General features: G+C 44.7%; 1 protein-coding gene across 22 annotated transcripts in view; it reads right to left on the reverse strand.

The window, feature by feature from the left end:
* Window positions 1–16,725, reverse strand: part of FHOD3 (formin homology 2 domain containing 3) — a 456,221-nt gene that overhangs the window by 396,244 nt on the left and 43,252 nt on the right. For all 22 annotated transcript variants that reach the window (XM_082699502.1, XM_082699490.1, XM_082699491.1 and 19 more), the window contains exon 2: window positions 1,101–1,207. In XM_082699502.1, coding sequence (XP_082555628.1) covers window positions 1,101–1,207 — 107 coding nt within the window. The remainder of the gene's footprint in view (window positions 1–1,100; window positions 1,208–16,725) is intronic.

Here is a 16,725-nt window from a genome sequence, read left to right on the forward strand (position 1 = left end):
CACATTTAATGTGTTGAGAAAATGCTAGATGACAGATAATCAGACAAGCCCAGTACTGACCTACTAGAGCTTTAGCAGCAGACAACTAAGGGAGAGGACAATTAAGAGAGAAAGCACCATGAACGGTGGCAGGTGTAGGGAAAACCCAGCAAACTATCGTAAATACTAGAATCAGGTAGGAAACTAACACTAAGGAGGTTTCCATTTTCCCTCAGTTTTGAGCCTCTCATGAAGAATCAGCACTCCCAGATAAGATTCACCTGGGTGCAATCTATTTTCAATACAGGCAAGGTAGTTTTAAAGCAACCTTCGGGGAGGTCCTCGAACACCAGATTAAGACAGCTAAGTTTTATTTGGAAAGCAACAGGGAATCTCTGAAGGTTTCTAAGGAGGAAGGTGATGAAATCAGAGATACACCTGGTTTTGAATGGATGAGGACAGAAAGGCAGGGGGCCCCAATCAAAAGGCTATTTCAACAACCAAATAAACGCAGGAAGAGCTGACTGTATGTTTATATGTGATTTATATGTGATTTGACTTTCTGACCACCTGATTTTTTTTATGTCTATCACTTTATTCAGATTCACAGCAATCAGAAGTATTAAGCAGTTCTAAATGTAGGCTAAAAGTAACTGGATGTTAATTAACACCATCACAAATCATTCTCTCCACTACTGTGAGTTCAAAAGGTGACATAGTATAAAAAAAATATGCTAGGACATCTGCCAAGGAAATGAAATATCCAGGAAGTTATCCTTAAAAACAATGCTTAAAATAGTCAAAACTACTAAAACATTAATTTAATTATATTTGGTTTAAAAAAAAAACTTAGAAGGTCAATAGAATGTGATTGATTATACTATACCAGAAATCTTTCTGCCCCTGAGTGGTCTTGTCAAGAAGAATGACTCAAAATGCAAAAGGGATTGCAATGACTGCCGGTCAGTCGCCTGCGTCTCCCTTCTCTTGTGTGACTGTGAGTGCAGAGAAGGTCAAAGCTACCGTGGTTTCTTCCAAGTATTTTAAGGTCTTCATGTACCCCCATATCTCTGTATCTTGGACAGTTTGGACTAGTCAGCAGGGACAACTGTCGCTCTTACCCAGCATCATCCTGGAAGCCTTCCAACTCGTCCCGCTGCTCTGCCAGGGTGGCCTCCAAGTCCAGGTAGGCGCCATTGTGGGAAAGCTGCAGTGTACAGTCATCCAGCTGCAAGAGAAAGAGCCTTTAAGCCCAGCCTGCTCCTGGGATGTGCACTTTGGACGGAGAAATCACTTCATGGGGCCCTCAGGTGTTTTTGAAAATCAAGCATGATTCTGAAATTCAGATCATAATTGGAAGAGGTAGCAGGTTCATCCAAATCCACTGGGAGCACATGACACAGTGACCAGACAGCAATGACGCCTCTGAAGGGACTGGCACTGACAGGGTCCAGGGGACGGGGGAGGAGAAAGAGCCCTTTGACACCGGTGTCACTTTCCACTCTGAGGAACCCAGAAATAAGCCATGGAGGATTTAGGGAGTGGAAACCAAAATCACAATGCTGATGTGACCATAGATTAAGAGTCACAGAGTCTAAAAGGCAAACCTGGTGGGCAGAACATGCCATTTCCTTTGATTCAGTGAAAAGCCTACTCCTTCAGATTCTATGGTCCTACCTGGTACATGACAATTAGTAGTTGCTCAATAAACACTTTTTACAGTTGAACTGAAATGTTCTCTATCTGAATGACACCATATTCAAATTACAACATACCAAAGAAGACATTAGGTCTTTTTGTTACTAGTCTTACTATTTTTAAAATTATTTAACACTGACATGCTCTTAATTATGTTCCATGCTTAATTCTAAGCATTTTACATAGATTACATCATTTGATTCTCACACAATCCCTATTAACTTCTATTGTCCTCCCCATGTTACAAAGACGAAGCTAAGACACAGAGAAAGACTAAGTTACTTGCCCAGTGTCACACCTGGGGAACAGTGGAGCTGGGATCTGGATGCTGGTAGTTTGTGTTGATCCCTAACTCTTGATCCCTATGCCATTCTGCATCCTCTCTATGGCCACAAACCTATGAAGGGCTTGAAAATACCATGCTTGCAAAATGCAGTATGTGTCATGTGTAGTGTTCTGGTATGGCCAAGACCATGCCACAAGTTTGCCAACCCCGTTCCCTTTTCCCTTAGGGCCCTGAGAGCAGACATCCCAGTCTTACAGCAGGGCTAATGGCCACGTAACTGAGGCCTGACCAATAGAATATGAGAGAAAGTTTAAAAAAAAAAAAAAAAAAAGGCCCCCAACAGGCCTGGCCTTAACATCCCCACACACCTAGAGGCAGAGAAGCCGGAGGAGGACTCCAGAGTCTGGAAACCAGCAGAGTCCCGGCTAGGAGGAACTCTGGTTCCTGAATCCCTGCATGGAAGAAAGTATCCTGTTGCCAGAGTCTACTACACACCTTGGCTAGTTACAAGAGTACAAGACGTGAGCCTTTGCTGTGGCAAATTGTTAAGACTGTGAGGTTGTTACGGCCGTCAGCATTTAGAATGATCGATACACTTGAAAATACAGGAAATTAAAAAAAAAAAAACCCACACACAAGAAAATAATTTTACTGAAGATTAACATGATGAGGAAATCCAACTTCATGCTTCATTTCTTGGGCCATAAGTGTGGTGCTAAGTGTTCACCTACCCGATGAGTGATGGCTCTTACTCCAAAATGACAGGAGATTGGGGGAAAACAAAGGCAAATATTTAGCTCCCTTAAAACATCTGGATAAATGCCTGAAAATCCTCCCACTGTAAGTGGGATTTCAAACAAGGAATTGGTCTCATTGGATGGAAAGGTTTTGCTTATTATCCTCAACAAGAGAAACATAGACCGCTGACTGGTTAGAATTGGCATCTGTAACAGGGGGCTAATTCTTGTAGAGACCCCGCAGTTCCTGTTTCTAGTTATCCTCAACAGAATGAAAGGAATTTGTGGGTTTTTTTTTTAATTATTTGTAAGAAATACCTAGCTAAATCACTTGAAGGGGTTAATCCCATTTGATTCACTTGTTTTATTTCTCTAATAACAAACCACTCCCCTTAGCTACAAAAGGCGCTCGCTGGTGAATGCTTCAGCATTCTTGCCTGGCGCTTTGCAGATGGATCATCTCATCTGAGAAAGCATTTAAACCCGATGGTCCCATTGGCCAAACTCACTGTCCTGCGGTGTAAAAGGTGCACCCCGAGTTTGGGGGGAACGCGCAGGGGAGCTGCCTCCCCCAGCCTGCGGAAGCAGCCGACAGGAAGGATTTCCTGCAGAAGGCATCTCCTGGGCCAAGGGTCTCCTGTGGACTAAAATCAGACTTGATTGTTCCTAGATGGAAAATTCCATGAGAAACCGAACCAGTTAACAAGTACACCAAACCATGACTCGTGCTGAAATGACTGCAGCTCCGGCTTGCTCGGACCCCCCGCTGAGGTGAGGAACTAAGAAAACTGACTTGATCTGTCCTGTTGATAGGACTAACACTGTTGCTTAGTTTGCATACCACCGATAATCAACGACCAGAAGATGGGGATAATGAAAGCCCTTCAGGCTGTAACAGTTCCTTTGGCCTCAGCCCTGGAATCGCAGGAGACCAGAGAAAGAGACTTTTGGATAAAGAGTTTCTGCTTCTCCTCCAGGGGGCCTGAGTCATTCCGAGGCTGGGGTCCACACGCGGGCCAGACAGAGAGGAAGTGCTGCTGTGGGCCTGGAGAGAGGCAGAATGGGCACGTACGTGTGGTATAAATACTGCCGCGAAGGCCTATTTCAAGCACCAAAGTCACAGAGCATGGAGTTGGAAAAAGAGACACAGAAGCCCACCGGTGTATAGTATTTTCACCAGATACAAGAGATGTCAGACTCATGAGTAGCAGTACAACAGTTAGGAAGTGACATGTTTTGAGGATTTATTAGCTTTGTTTTAAATATAACTTATTTAATTGTATGTTTATATCCTTTACTTTTTAATAATGGCGACATTCAACAACTAGCTCATAAAATTTCCCAAGAATGGACATTCAGCACCTCCAGCCACCCAGGCCAACTCTGGCACACACCCTTCTGGTCCTGTCATGTCATTCATTGGAGGCACCCAACATGGAGACAGCAGGACCTGCATAAGAGGCTGAGGACCCTGTACGGGCTTTCCGTCCTCACCACCCCACCTAAGCCTTTGGTGGTCGCCTTAGCTGGGGCAGAGGTGGGGCTCCCTGGCCACCAGCAGATTGAGCGCTGTTCTTACCAGCAACTGTGGCCAGTTTACCCACCATGCCCAGCCCATACCTTCTGCTTTATTCTCAGGAGCCTGAGACGAATACAAATATCCGGTTTTCCTCAACATTCACCAAGTATCAGCCTCAGCATGCTCTCGGCCAGCCCGGAACCACAACAGAACACCCCACAGTCTCCCTGGCTTCCAGCAACAGAATCCCAAAAGCTTAGCAGAACTGCCTGTTCTCATCATTCCTCTCCTCACATTCAGGGCATCATTACTACCCTTTCCCTAGTTCAATTTTAACAAAATTATATATCAGACACGGGCTGGGCACCAAGGAACACATAAACGCTTCCTCCCCTCAAAGATCATTTTATTGAGTAAATATAACACACAAATAGAACACAGAAGAGAATTAAAAGCCATTTAAACCAACTGCTATCATGTGTGGAAGTTCCTCCTCAGTCATATTCCTTCCCTATAATTAGCAGCCACAGGCTCCCGCGCGACCCAAGCATCCTCCATAAAAATGCCCCAGTCCTCCTTCCAGAAGAAAGGCCGCCATTTCTTCCAAACCCAGCGTCACAACCCTGCTTCCCTAATTAACAGATGGGCAATCTGTGCTCGTGTTAGTTAACTAAACCAGAGGAGATGACTACGTGCCTTTTAATCTGTCAGGAAGAATGTGAGGCGTCCTCACAGGAGAGCTATGGGAAGGGGGTCAAGGTCAGACGTCGCAGCGTTTAGTGAGCCGAGATGCGCAAGCACCACAGGGGTCCCAACCACACGCGCAGCCTGTGAAGACACCCCACGAGGCAGCGCACACCACCCGCTCCACGCCACCCCCCAGGCCCCAGCTCATCAGTACATGGGAGGTTAATATTTAAACCATCCCATGGGCCAAGGAGTTGGAAGAAAGGGCTTCTTTGCTGGAGGGACGCTCATGGAAACCATGAAAACCCCTAAAGGAGGGTCAGCTTTAGGGATCACTTTAAAAGCAAATTGGTGAGTTCCCTCGATGCGTTCTCCAGTCCTGTCGGGGTACCTGTTCCAAGAGAACGCACCATGCGAACAGGCAGTGAGTCAACGTTCATGCCGCCCGGGCTGTTCTAAAGGGTCACACAGAAGTCTCCCAGCTTCACCTCCACAGAGGACGCAGACACCTACCTCCCTGCCCGACCAGCGCCCAACAGGGAACCTCCGTTCCTACTTCCACCGAGGCAACCCGATCTCCTCCCTTGGCCGCTCAAGTCAACCGTCTTCCTGAGTGACGTGAGGGCCCTGGAATTTCCTGACTGCGACAACTTTCACGTCGGCCCTGATCCCCTGGCAGCATGCTCCCCGCACTCTTTTCTTGGCTTTCCGTGCGGTGACCAGGACCCTGCCGGGCACCGCAGGACATGAGACAAAGCGGGGAGCCCCATGGGAAGATACCGTTACAGGGCTGTTGCAGAGTGCAGCGGACAGGGAAGGCCAGTGGCAGTGACACTGGTGTGGCAGGGAGACTTCAGATCCAGCTGTGAACATGTGGCCAGGATTCTGGTGAGGGGGCAGAGTGCTCAGGAGGGGGTCGGCCACGGAGCCACAGGAGGGCTCCAGGACTTTGTGTCACCCCACCTCTGCATACCATTAAAGCCGGCCATCCACCCCTCACAGGTGGGCTCCACAAGGCCACTCTCAGGTTCTCTTGACTATTCCTACAAAGACAGGGCATTCAAAAAGAAAAGGCAGACTCACCATCCTAGGAGGGTTAAAAAAAAAAAAAGAACTAAGACAAGGCTGATGTCACGTCTTGATTTCTATGTTCTTTTCTTTCCTTAATCCAGTGAAGTAGCATGCATGTTCCTGGGGTGGTTTAATGATTACCTTGGTTTGGCCAGTGGGTCCACAGTGATCCTTAGGCTAGGCAATAAAATAAATTTGCACAGAACTGTTCTATAAATATACACAAGGGCTATCCTTTAAGCTAATTTTGGTAATAGTTCAGAAGTGGGAACACATAGGATGATTTTCAAGAGAAGAAAAATGAAAGCTAAAATATCATTTGCTGACGTCATTTGATTGGTTCCTCCCATCCTTGTATCCGCACAGCCTATAGTATGATTTTGTGGCTCCTTCCATCAAGAGCTGGATTTTTTTCTCTACGCCTAGAATCCGGGTTGGCCTATGCCTTGTTTTGGCTAATTGAGCAACACATGTGACACCGTAGAGACCTGAAAGGTACTTGTTCCCCTAGGGCTGTCCGCTCTTAATGCTCCTGGAACTCTGCCAGCGCCGGAAGTAGCTGGGGATAGCCAGCCTTCATGACGTCTGTCGGTCTATTACTGCCCCTGTGACACCCTGCCAACTGCTGCACACTAAGGGAGGCCAACGTGGATCATCAGCCTCCAGATGATCCACCAGCTGATGACAGACACAAGAGAGCCCGGCAGATGTCAGCCAAACTGGCCCAAACCAGAAGAACCACCCAGTAGACCCATAGACCTGGGACCAACGTCTTATGATTGTTGCTTTAGGTCCAGTTCCCCCTCCCAGGGTCAACCACCTCACACCACCGCAGACATGCAGCCCCCAGGGAATTCAAGTTCACACTTAAGAGTGCTCAGCGCCTGGATTGGTGATGGGTGACAGGCTCTCATCCCCAAGGTGCCACCAAACGCACACGACACTGTCAGCTCAGTACACGAATGCCACCACAATGCCCAGTCCTCCGAGGCCACAGAGCAGGCATGTCCTTCCCCAAGTCCCTACCTGGGACAGAGGACAACAGCAGATGCTGGGCGGAAAGTCTGGGAGCATCAAGGAGTGGGAGAGTAGTCAGCTGAGAATCCCTCCCAGGGAGATAAGGAGGCAGCAGAAGGTAAAACAGCACATGGGTTGTGGATCTGAGCCCTTAGAGCACGTTCCATCGTCCCACTGTACAAAATGCACATTAGAAGATGAAAGCATGAAGATTTGCAAGATAGCACCTTCAAGCACAGGGCTCTTCGGACTGCACTGACCACACACAAAGCCAGCCCCACTATGGGCTCAGAAACGAAGCATGACTCTGGGCCCCATCTCTCTCCAGGGCAGGCTGACAGGGAGCTCCCTGGGTGGCCCCCTTTTAGGCTCATCCCAGCTCAAAGAGCAGTGAAAAGTGGACAGCACATTTGCATTCATTAGGTCTAAACACTACGCCTGTTTCCCCCTCAAATAGTGTTTCTCTTCTTTGGCAGCCACGAAGCTTACGGCTTCTTTAAACTTTGTGGTTCCTTCTAAAAGCAGCAGAGACAAGGAACTAGACATAGGTGACAAGCAAAAAAAATAAATAAATAAAGTAGGAAAGAGAGCTTTCCAGTAAGCAGTGCCATAAGGTCCATCTACAATTTCTTAATAAAACCTGACAAAACCCAGGCTCAGCCATTCCAGCATCTATGGGCTCTGGTTCTCCCACAACCCACACAGACCACTGCATTGGGACGAGACAGAGGAGGGTAATGCACATCTTGGCTGCCCTCTGCCATTTCCTAAGATGGGTAGTGAAGACGTGGCATGTGTTTCACTGTCCTTCAAACCATACAAACCTTTCACATTTATTCTTTTGTATACGTAATACATTTCATAATGAAAAATGATTTGTTTCATCTACCAGTCCATTTCCTTAGAGAAAAAACAAATGAAACAGATTTACATAATATCAGAAGAAAACAGATCCTACTGGCTAGCCCCAACACACGTTACTCAAACTTTTAAATCCCTAGGTGCCCATTTAACTTCTTTGGAACAATGAATACATCACAGGTACTTTAATAAATGTTTTAGGGTAAAGTACAAGGATATTTTTGAAGATCCAGCATATATAGGTTATGAAATAATATGAACGCATTTACTTGGAAAGAGGCTAGATTTTACTTCCTTGGAAAGCTTTAGTAAGTTATGTTATTTGTGGCCACCAAATTCAGTGAGAGAAGCAATGCCCTGAAATTGATTTAGGCAGTTTCCAGGTTTCTATTTAAGTCAACAAAACCGTACAGCTCACCAACCAAAGGCCAGGGCTTCTGCCAAAGTCTACACGAAAGACAACGGCAAGATTTTTCCCATTAAGAGCTCAAGCCGAGGGGATGTGATAATCTGGTAAATATTTGAATTATTTTAAAAGACTTTTTTATCATTAAATAAATAACCAAGAACGCATTAACCTCTCTGAAAGAGGCTGGAATATCTGCTCGTGTTTACAGTTACCTTTTTCCATTTTCTGTTTCACTTCAGTCAATTTGAAAAACAGTATCAGCACTAAATTTCAGGATTATATATGATCCATTACAATAATCCATTCCTTCATGCAGGTTAATAATCCTTTCCTGTGCTCATTCTCTGTGACAGACACCGTGCCATGTCCTAGGGAGCCGACCACGATCAGGACAGCCCTGGCAGCACTCACGCCTGTACATGGGGCTGTTCCCCAAACAGCTGGTCGTAGTTCAGGGAAATGAGAAGGACAGTGAGTTTGTGACCTTTGTTGTGTCTGTTGTGGTTTTCATTGTAGGACAGGTTTGGGGAGCAGGGAGCTAAAGGATGCAAAACCCCTTCCAGAGAAGGAGTGTGAGGAGTAAAGACTCTGAAAAAAGGAAGCCAAGGGCTCTGGAAAAAAAGATATCCTGGCCGCAGGAGAGTTTAGGCTTGATTCTAGGGCAATGGGAAGCCATGCAATGGTTGTAATGGGACGCATGAAGGACCAGCTTTGCAATGTGGGGATGGAAGGGAGAAGACAAATGAAGATGCCAGGGAAGGATTTGAAGGGGGGTTGGACAATGGTGAAAGCTGTGGGAACGGAGAGAAAGGAGAGAGAGGGCTGATTCATGGACAGAAAGGGAAAGGGAGAAGGCAAAGCAAGAGGGACATGGGGATTGATCAGCTGCAGGGGTACCCAAGAGAGAGAAGCAAAATCTTGAGTTTCTTGTTTGAGCAAATTAATATCTATTGGTGATATCTTTTACAAACATGAGAAACATGAGAAGGAAAGCTCTTGTGGGCAGCAAGACAGGATAGAATTGGGGGTTTTGTTGTTAACACGTTACACCTAAAACAAGAGGAGACACTGAATAGAGAAATCTACTAAATCTAGAAAACTACCAGTTTGGAGGTTCAGGTGTAAATGCAAACATGGCAGTTGAGATCTCACAACCGTACTGGTGTATCTAAGGATAACAGCTAACTTTTTGTATCTTGAAGATCTAAAATGGTATCTCCTTTTCATTCCTGATATTGCTAATTTATGCTTTCTCTTTTTCTCACGGTTTAGGGAAGGCTCCTCATTCATTTATTATTCTTTCCAAAGGAAAAATATTTTCGTTATATTGCTTTTACACCATCTTAAGTTTTTTTAATCTCATTAATTTCCTTCCTTCTACATTCTTTGTGTTTGATATAATGCTTTTATTCTAGCATCCAAGATCTTATGATTGTCAGTCTTTTATCTTTTCAATTATGTGCATTTTAGACTAAAATTCTCTTCTGTCAGGTTTAGCTACAGCCCACAATATCTGATATGCCATATTTCGTATTTTTATTATCTTCAGTCCACAAAATTTCCTAAATTCCACTGGGATTTCTTCTTTGATCCATGGGTTATTCAGAAATGTGTTCCATACTTCCCAAATATTTGAAGATCTTCAAGTAGGGGCGCCTGGGTGGCTCAGTGGGTTAAGCATCTGCCCACAGCTCAGGTCATGATCTCAGGGTCCTGGGATGGAGCCCAGCATGGGACTTCCTGCTCAATGTGGAGCCTGCTTCTCCCACTGCTTGTGCTCTCTTGTTCTCTCTCTCAAATAAATGAATAAAATCTTTCTAAACAGATATTTAAGTATCTTTTTTATTGTTGATTTCTAGTTTAATTTTTCTGTAGTCAGAAAATATATTCTGTATGATTTTAATTCTTTGAAATTTCTCAAAACTCACCTATGGCCCAGTAAATGAAATGGATATGTCCTCAATAGCCACAGTGTGTTAAGTGGGATTCTCAGCTATCCTCACTGCTTTTAATAACCTGCCCGTTCTATAGAGAGGCGTATTAATCACCCACTACAGCTGTGAATTTCCTTTTTCCTTTTAATTTGGTCAATATCGAACTGATTGATTGCTATTTCCTAGTAGCCTGACTCTCTTAGGAGTATGAGATTCCCTCGTTATCTCCAGGAATGTTACTGACCTTAAACATGACATCATCTGTTGCTAGGACAACCAGACCACTTTCATTAGGTTAGCACCACATGGTTTACCGTCTTCCCATCTTTCACTTACAACATTTGGGATATATATATATGAAGTGTCTCTTTTAAGGAGAACAGAGTTTGGGTTTTTTTTAATCCACTCTGTCAATCTCAGTGTTTCAATACAAGTATTTAATCAAAGTCTGTTAACCTAAAGTGATTGTTGCTATTTAGGTTCAAATCTACACATTCTAGTTTCCCTTTTCCTCCTTTTTTGCTGACTTTTGGATCAATCTCCTATTCTTTATTACTCCATATATCCTTTTTATTTTTCTATTATTGTTTTTACTCTTAGGTACCCACCTGTGTTAATTCTTTCAGTAATTTACCCTACAGATAATCACATGGCTTCCTGAGTCAGAAGTACCTACTAAAAATGAACATTATCACTTCCCAGACAATTTAAGGGCACTAGACCATTTTAATATGGTCTATACCTTTTGAGATATTAGGAAACATATTTCGAACCCTGTGACCTGGTATTATTTTGAGCAGTCAGTATTCATTTAAATTTATCCACACATTTACCTTTTCTCTTGATCTTCATTCCTTCCTGCATTTCTGTGCCGCTATCTGTGATAATGTCCTTCTGCCTGAGGAGCTCTCTCTATTATTTCTTTAGGGAGCGTATGCTGGCAACAAATTTCTTCAGCTCCTATTTTCTGGAAACATCCTTACTTTACCTCCATTCTTTCGGTAACTGCTTTACTGAGATACAATTCATATATCCTCTAACTCATTTAGAGTGTACCATTCGCCAGCTTGTAGTATATCCACAGAATTGTGCCTCCATCACAACAATCAATTTTAAAATATTCCCATCAACCAAAAAAGAAACCACATATCCATTAGCTGTAACTCCTCATTCCCACAATCACACCCCCATCTAGCCCCCAGAAACCACTAATCTACTTTGTCTTAAAAGATTTGCCCATTCTAGACATTTCACATAAATAGAATCACACAATATGTAGTGATTTGTGGCTGGCTTTTTTCACTTAGTGTAAAGTTTTCAAGGTTCATCCATATTATAATATGTCATTCCCTTTATTGCTAAATAATATTCCACTGCATGGATATAGCAAACTTGATTTACTCATTGTTCAGTTGATAGACGTTGGAATTGTTTCCACTTCTTGGCTAATATGAACTACCATGAACATTTCTGTATAACTTTTTATATAGACATATATTTTCACTTGGGTACACTTTTTAAGAAATTGCCAGACTGTTTTCCAAACAGGCTACACCATTTTACATTCCCACCAGTGATGCATGAAGGTTGCAAATGGCCCATAATTCCACCAAACACTTGTTTGCTTCTAGATTATAGCCATCATAATGAATGTGAAGTGGTATCCCGTGGGTTTGATTTGCATTTCCCTGATGGCTAATGATTGTATCTTTTCACATATTTATTATTGGTCATTTGGGGATCTTCTATGGAGAAATGCCTATTCGAATCCTTTACCCATTCTTATTGGATTATTTCCCTTTTTGTTGTTGAGTTATATATTCTAGATACAAGTCCCTTTTTGGATATGTGATTTGCAAAATATTCTCCCACCCTGTGGGTTGTCTTTTCACTTTCTCGAGGTTGTCCTTTGAAGCACAAATGCTTTTAATTTTGATAAAACACAATTTACTTTTCTTTTGTTGTACTTTTGGTACCATATCACCCTCGCTCTGAAAGATTTTTTTGGAGGATACAGAATTCTACAATGGCAATTATCTTCTTGGAGTACTCACAAACTGTGCACTCCAGCCCACATCAGCTCAGGTGAAACATCAGCTGTCAATCTTACTGTTGTTCTTTTAAAGAGAATCTAATTTCTCTTAATGTTGTCTTTGCCATAATTTCCATTGGTTTTCTATGAAGTGCTTATGTTTGGTTTACCTAGAATTTATCTTGCCTGAGGTTTATAGCACTTCTTGAACTTGTGGCTTACCATCATTTTTTTTTTTTTTTTTTTTGGTCATGGAAAATCTTCACCATATCTCATCCAATATTGCTTCCACCCCATTTTCCTTCTCCCACTCTAGGACTCTGATACCTGTATTTTAGACACATGTACCCTATGTCTATTATGCTCTTTTCTTCATTTTCCATTTTGGCTCTCCACAAATTGGTTTTCACATCATCTACTGACTTATATTCCAGATCATTTAATTTTTCTTCATCTGTGTCTAATTTTCAGTTGAACCTATCTACTCCATTCTTCATTTTTGTATTTTTGGTTTTTATAATTTCTATTTACTTCTTTATATTGTATACCCCTGCTTTGTCTTGTTAAAATTCTCTACCTTTTCTATCTTTTTAAAGTATTTATCATAATTGATTTAATGATCATGTCTAGCATCTACCCCACCTAAGATAGTTCTCTGATCCAAGTCTCTGGATATACCATGTATATTTTATTGATTACAATAATGGTTTATGAAGAAACTTCAAGGCTCTGGACAATGTCTTTCTCCAGAGAGGACTTTCCCTGGCTTCTGGCAAGCTGTAGGAGTACATCACCATAATCCAATCAAGGATTGGGCTCTTAGAACTGGGTTCCCTCTTTGCAGACCTAATTTGTTTTCAGTTAACCCTTACTTCTAGGTGTAATTTTTAGGGGTCTCAACTGAATGGATGGAGTATTTATTAAGATTTATCTATCTTGGTGAGCTCTGAGCTCTGTTTTCTTCTCCCCAGCACTATGAAACTGCTAACAGTTTTCCCTGACTTCTCAGCCTCCTCACGGTCACTTTTTGCTTGCCTTCATAGTCTCTGGACCTGCCACTGATGAACTGATGAGTGCATCAAGGTGAAAAACAACTTGAATGTCAGGATAATTGACTTTGACCTCAATGACTCTCCCTTCTCTCTGTGATCTTGGCTTCCCAAGTTCTGCCTGCCTTGGGAGCTTCTCTGATGCCTTCAAGAAGATATTTTTAGGATTCTGTCTATGTTACCTGCTGGGATGGTGGGCAGTGGAAGTCACTGGGCAGGCAGGGTGGTAGGAGTGTGGGGAGCCCACGGTAGAGAACCAGTCCCGGGGAGGTGGGGAGACTGAAGCAGGCAAAACCACATATAAGCAGGGGCTCTAAGCCCCCAGAGCAGGCTCTATTGTCTCATTAGTCTTCATTTAAAAGACAAAAGTAAACATAAAATTATTAAGAATCTCAAAAGTGTTTTAAGGGGCATCTGTGTGGTACAGTCAGCTAAGTGTCTACCTCTTGGTTCCAATTCAGGTTGTGATCTCAGGGTGATGAGATAGAGCCCCAGATCGGGCTCCACACTCAGCATGGAGTCTGCTTAAGACTCTCTCGGGGCACCTGGGTGGCTGGTCATTAAACGTCTGCCTTCAGCTCAGGTCATGATCCCTGGGTCCTGGGATGGAGCCCCGCATCAGGCTCCCTGCTTGGTAGGAAGCCTGCTTCTCCCTCTCCCACTCTCCCAGCTTATGTTTCCTCTCTCACTGTGTCTCTCTGTCAAATAAATAAATAAAATCTTTAAAAAAAAAAAAAAGACTCCCTCCCTCTGTTCCTATCCCCATGTGCACAAGCATGTGTACGCATTCTCTCTCTCTCTCTCCCTAAAATTTTTAAAAAATTTTTTAAGATTATATTTATTTATTTGACAAATAGAGATCACAAGTAGGCAGGGAGGCAGGCTCAGAGAAAGAGAGGAGGAAGCAGGCTCCCTGCTGAGCAGAGACCCTGATGCGGGGCTCGATCCTAGGGCCCTGGGATCAAGACCTGAGCCGAAGGCAGAGGCTTTAACCCAGTGAGCCACCCAGGTGATCCCCCCACCATTTTTTTAAAAAGTGTTTTTAAAGGTGCTTTTCTCAATTTTTTTTTTATTATGTTATGTTAGCCATCATATAGTAGTACATCATTCGTTGTTGATGTAGCGTTCCATAATTCATGGTTTGCCTATAACACCCAATGCTCCATGCAGTCCGTACCCTCCTTAATATCCACCACCAGGTTAACAACCCCCCCACCCCCTTCCTTCTAAAACCCTCAGTGTTTCCTAGAATTAAAAGGTGCTTTTTTTTTTTTTTTTAGATTTTATTTATTTGACAGAGATCACAAGTAGGCAGAGAGGCAGGCAGAGAGAGAGAGAGAGAGGAAGGGAAGCAGGGTCCCCGCTGAGCAGAGAGCCCGACGCAGGGCTCAATCCCAGGACCCTGAGATCATGACCTGAGCCGAAAGCAGAGGCTTTAACCCACTGAGCCACCCAGACACCTCTAAAAGGTGCTTTTTTAAAAGCAGAGCCTTAACCCCCAAGTATGGGGCCCTGTATGACAACACTGGTGGCACACCAGTGAAAGCCTTCCTGGGACCACCCCTTAACTCTGCCTCATGGGCTGTGGGCTATGAGCCAGAACAGTCTGGTTGACCCGCCAACTCTACTGATCTGCTCGTATTCTCCAGCGGCACAGCCTACAGAACATGGTTTGGGTGCACAGACTCTATGCCCAGGGTCTCTGCTAACCCTAGAACAGTCCTTCTTAAACTTCTGGGTGCATAATAACCTCCAGGAACATGTGTCTGAGAGGAAGCTCGGGGTCATACCCCATTATTCTAACGCTGCGGGTCCGGGCAGGCGGGGCTGACACTGCTCACTTCCCACCAGCCCCAGGTGATCTGATGCAGGGGCCTAGAACATGCCTTAGAACAGGGCCCAAAGACACCATGCTAACTCCCGGGTTGGGCTGGTAGTTTCAGGATAGGCTGAGGGCCGAGAGCAGAGACTCAGCGGGGAGGCAGGGGGCCCCAAGCCCTCTGCATTTTTTGGAAACTTGCCCTCTTTGCCTGTCCCCAGCACCTCCTTCCTACTCCACCCCATCAGTGTGTGTGGTGCTCAGGCTGAGCCAGGGGGTCTTGGGGTCCAAGTTGGGGGGGGTGGGGTATTAACCCCATGCCCCAGAGAAGCTATCCTCTTATCCTAGGAAAGCAGGCACATGGGCCAAGGACCCAGCTCCTCCTGGTGTGTGTGCCATAAACACCCAGGAGCAGAAGCCACACCTCAGGGGAAGTCCTGCTGGCCATGACTGGGACTTCTAGGAAGAGCTTTCAAGAATACTAGAGGGGGAGCAGCCTGCCAGCCAGGAAACCCTAAATACCCCAGTCACTCCACAGCACCCCCAAAGGCAGCCTGTGAGGGGAAAAGAAAATCAGCCACAGAGTCAAGAGACAGGGTCTCTAGATCTACAGCTGCTGCCAAGCCAGCAGCAAAACCTGGAGCCGGCCAGTTAGCGCTTCCTGTAAAACGAGGGAGCCTGGCGGACGGCGGCGTACACCCAGCTTGGCCTGCATGGCATTTTAAAGTATTTCTGGTTAATTGCCAAATAGTTCAAAGAGGTTGTACATATCCTTCCAAGTTTCCAGCTTCTCCTGCAGAATGCGAAAGTCCAGATGCCCTGGACCATCCCTTCCAGGCCCAGGGAGGCTGAGCTGAGCAGCACCCATCCCTTATTTGGGGTACAGGCTCTTCTGGTCCCCTGGGCTACCTGCCCACCTGACTCTCTCTTTCCATCCTCCGTCTGAACCCTGGCTCACGGGATGCCAAGGTCCTTTTTCCTCAAATGCTCTCTGATGAAAGGTGCAGTTTCTTCATTGAGTTTCAACCATGCAGAACACTAACGTTCTCTGCCTGACACATTCTCAAGAACCCGAGGGTTTCAAAATCAGCAGTGTGAAATCAGCAGACTATTTGACTCTACTCTGTTCCCTTAGTAACTCATTAACTATGTGACCAGACAGCCCTCGGTTAGTGATCGGCCGGAACCCCTCAACAAAACACTCTACTCCTTAGCAACTCACTGGGGTTTGGGCCACCTTTAGCATACTCAGCGTCCCAGGTTCCCAAGTCAGCATCCACTGCTCCCCTGTTTCTTCCTTCCTGCTACTGTAGCAAACACGAGTTGTTCTCCTGAGCTGCCTGATGCCCCACTTCTGAGGGCCCTGCCTGGTGACAACGACTGCCGCCACTTCACATGACAAAGTATAGGGCTGGGGAGAGCTGTGGTTAAAGCCTGGGCCCTGTACTCCTGGCCACAATTTTTTAAATCCAATTTCAAAATCCACAGGCATCTATGAATGTCTAAATTGCTACCATAGTTAATTTAAAAAACAAAAACAAAACAAAACCAGACCCTGACTGTTGAGCAGAAGACACGGGACTCTCGGACAGATCTCTCCTGGAGCTTCCGGCCTCTGTAAGACCAC

Source organism: Mustela nivalis, assembly GCF_964662115.1.
Source record: "Mustela nivalis genome assembly, chromosome: 14".
NCBI lineage: Eukaryota > Metazoa > Chordata > Mammalia > Carnivora > Mustelidae > Mustela > Mustela nivalis.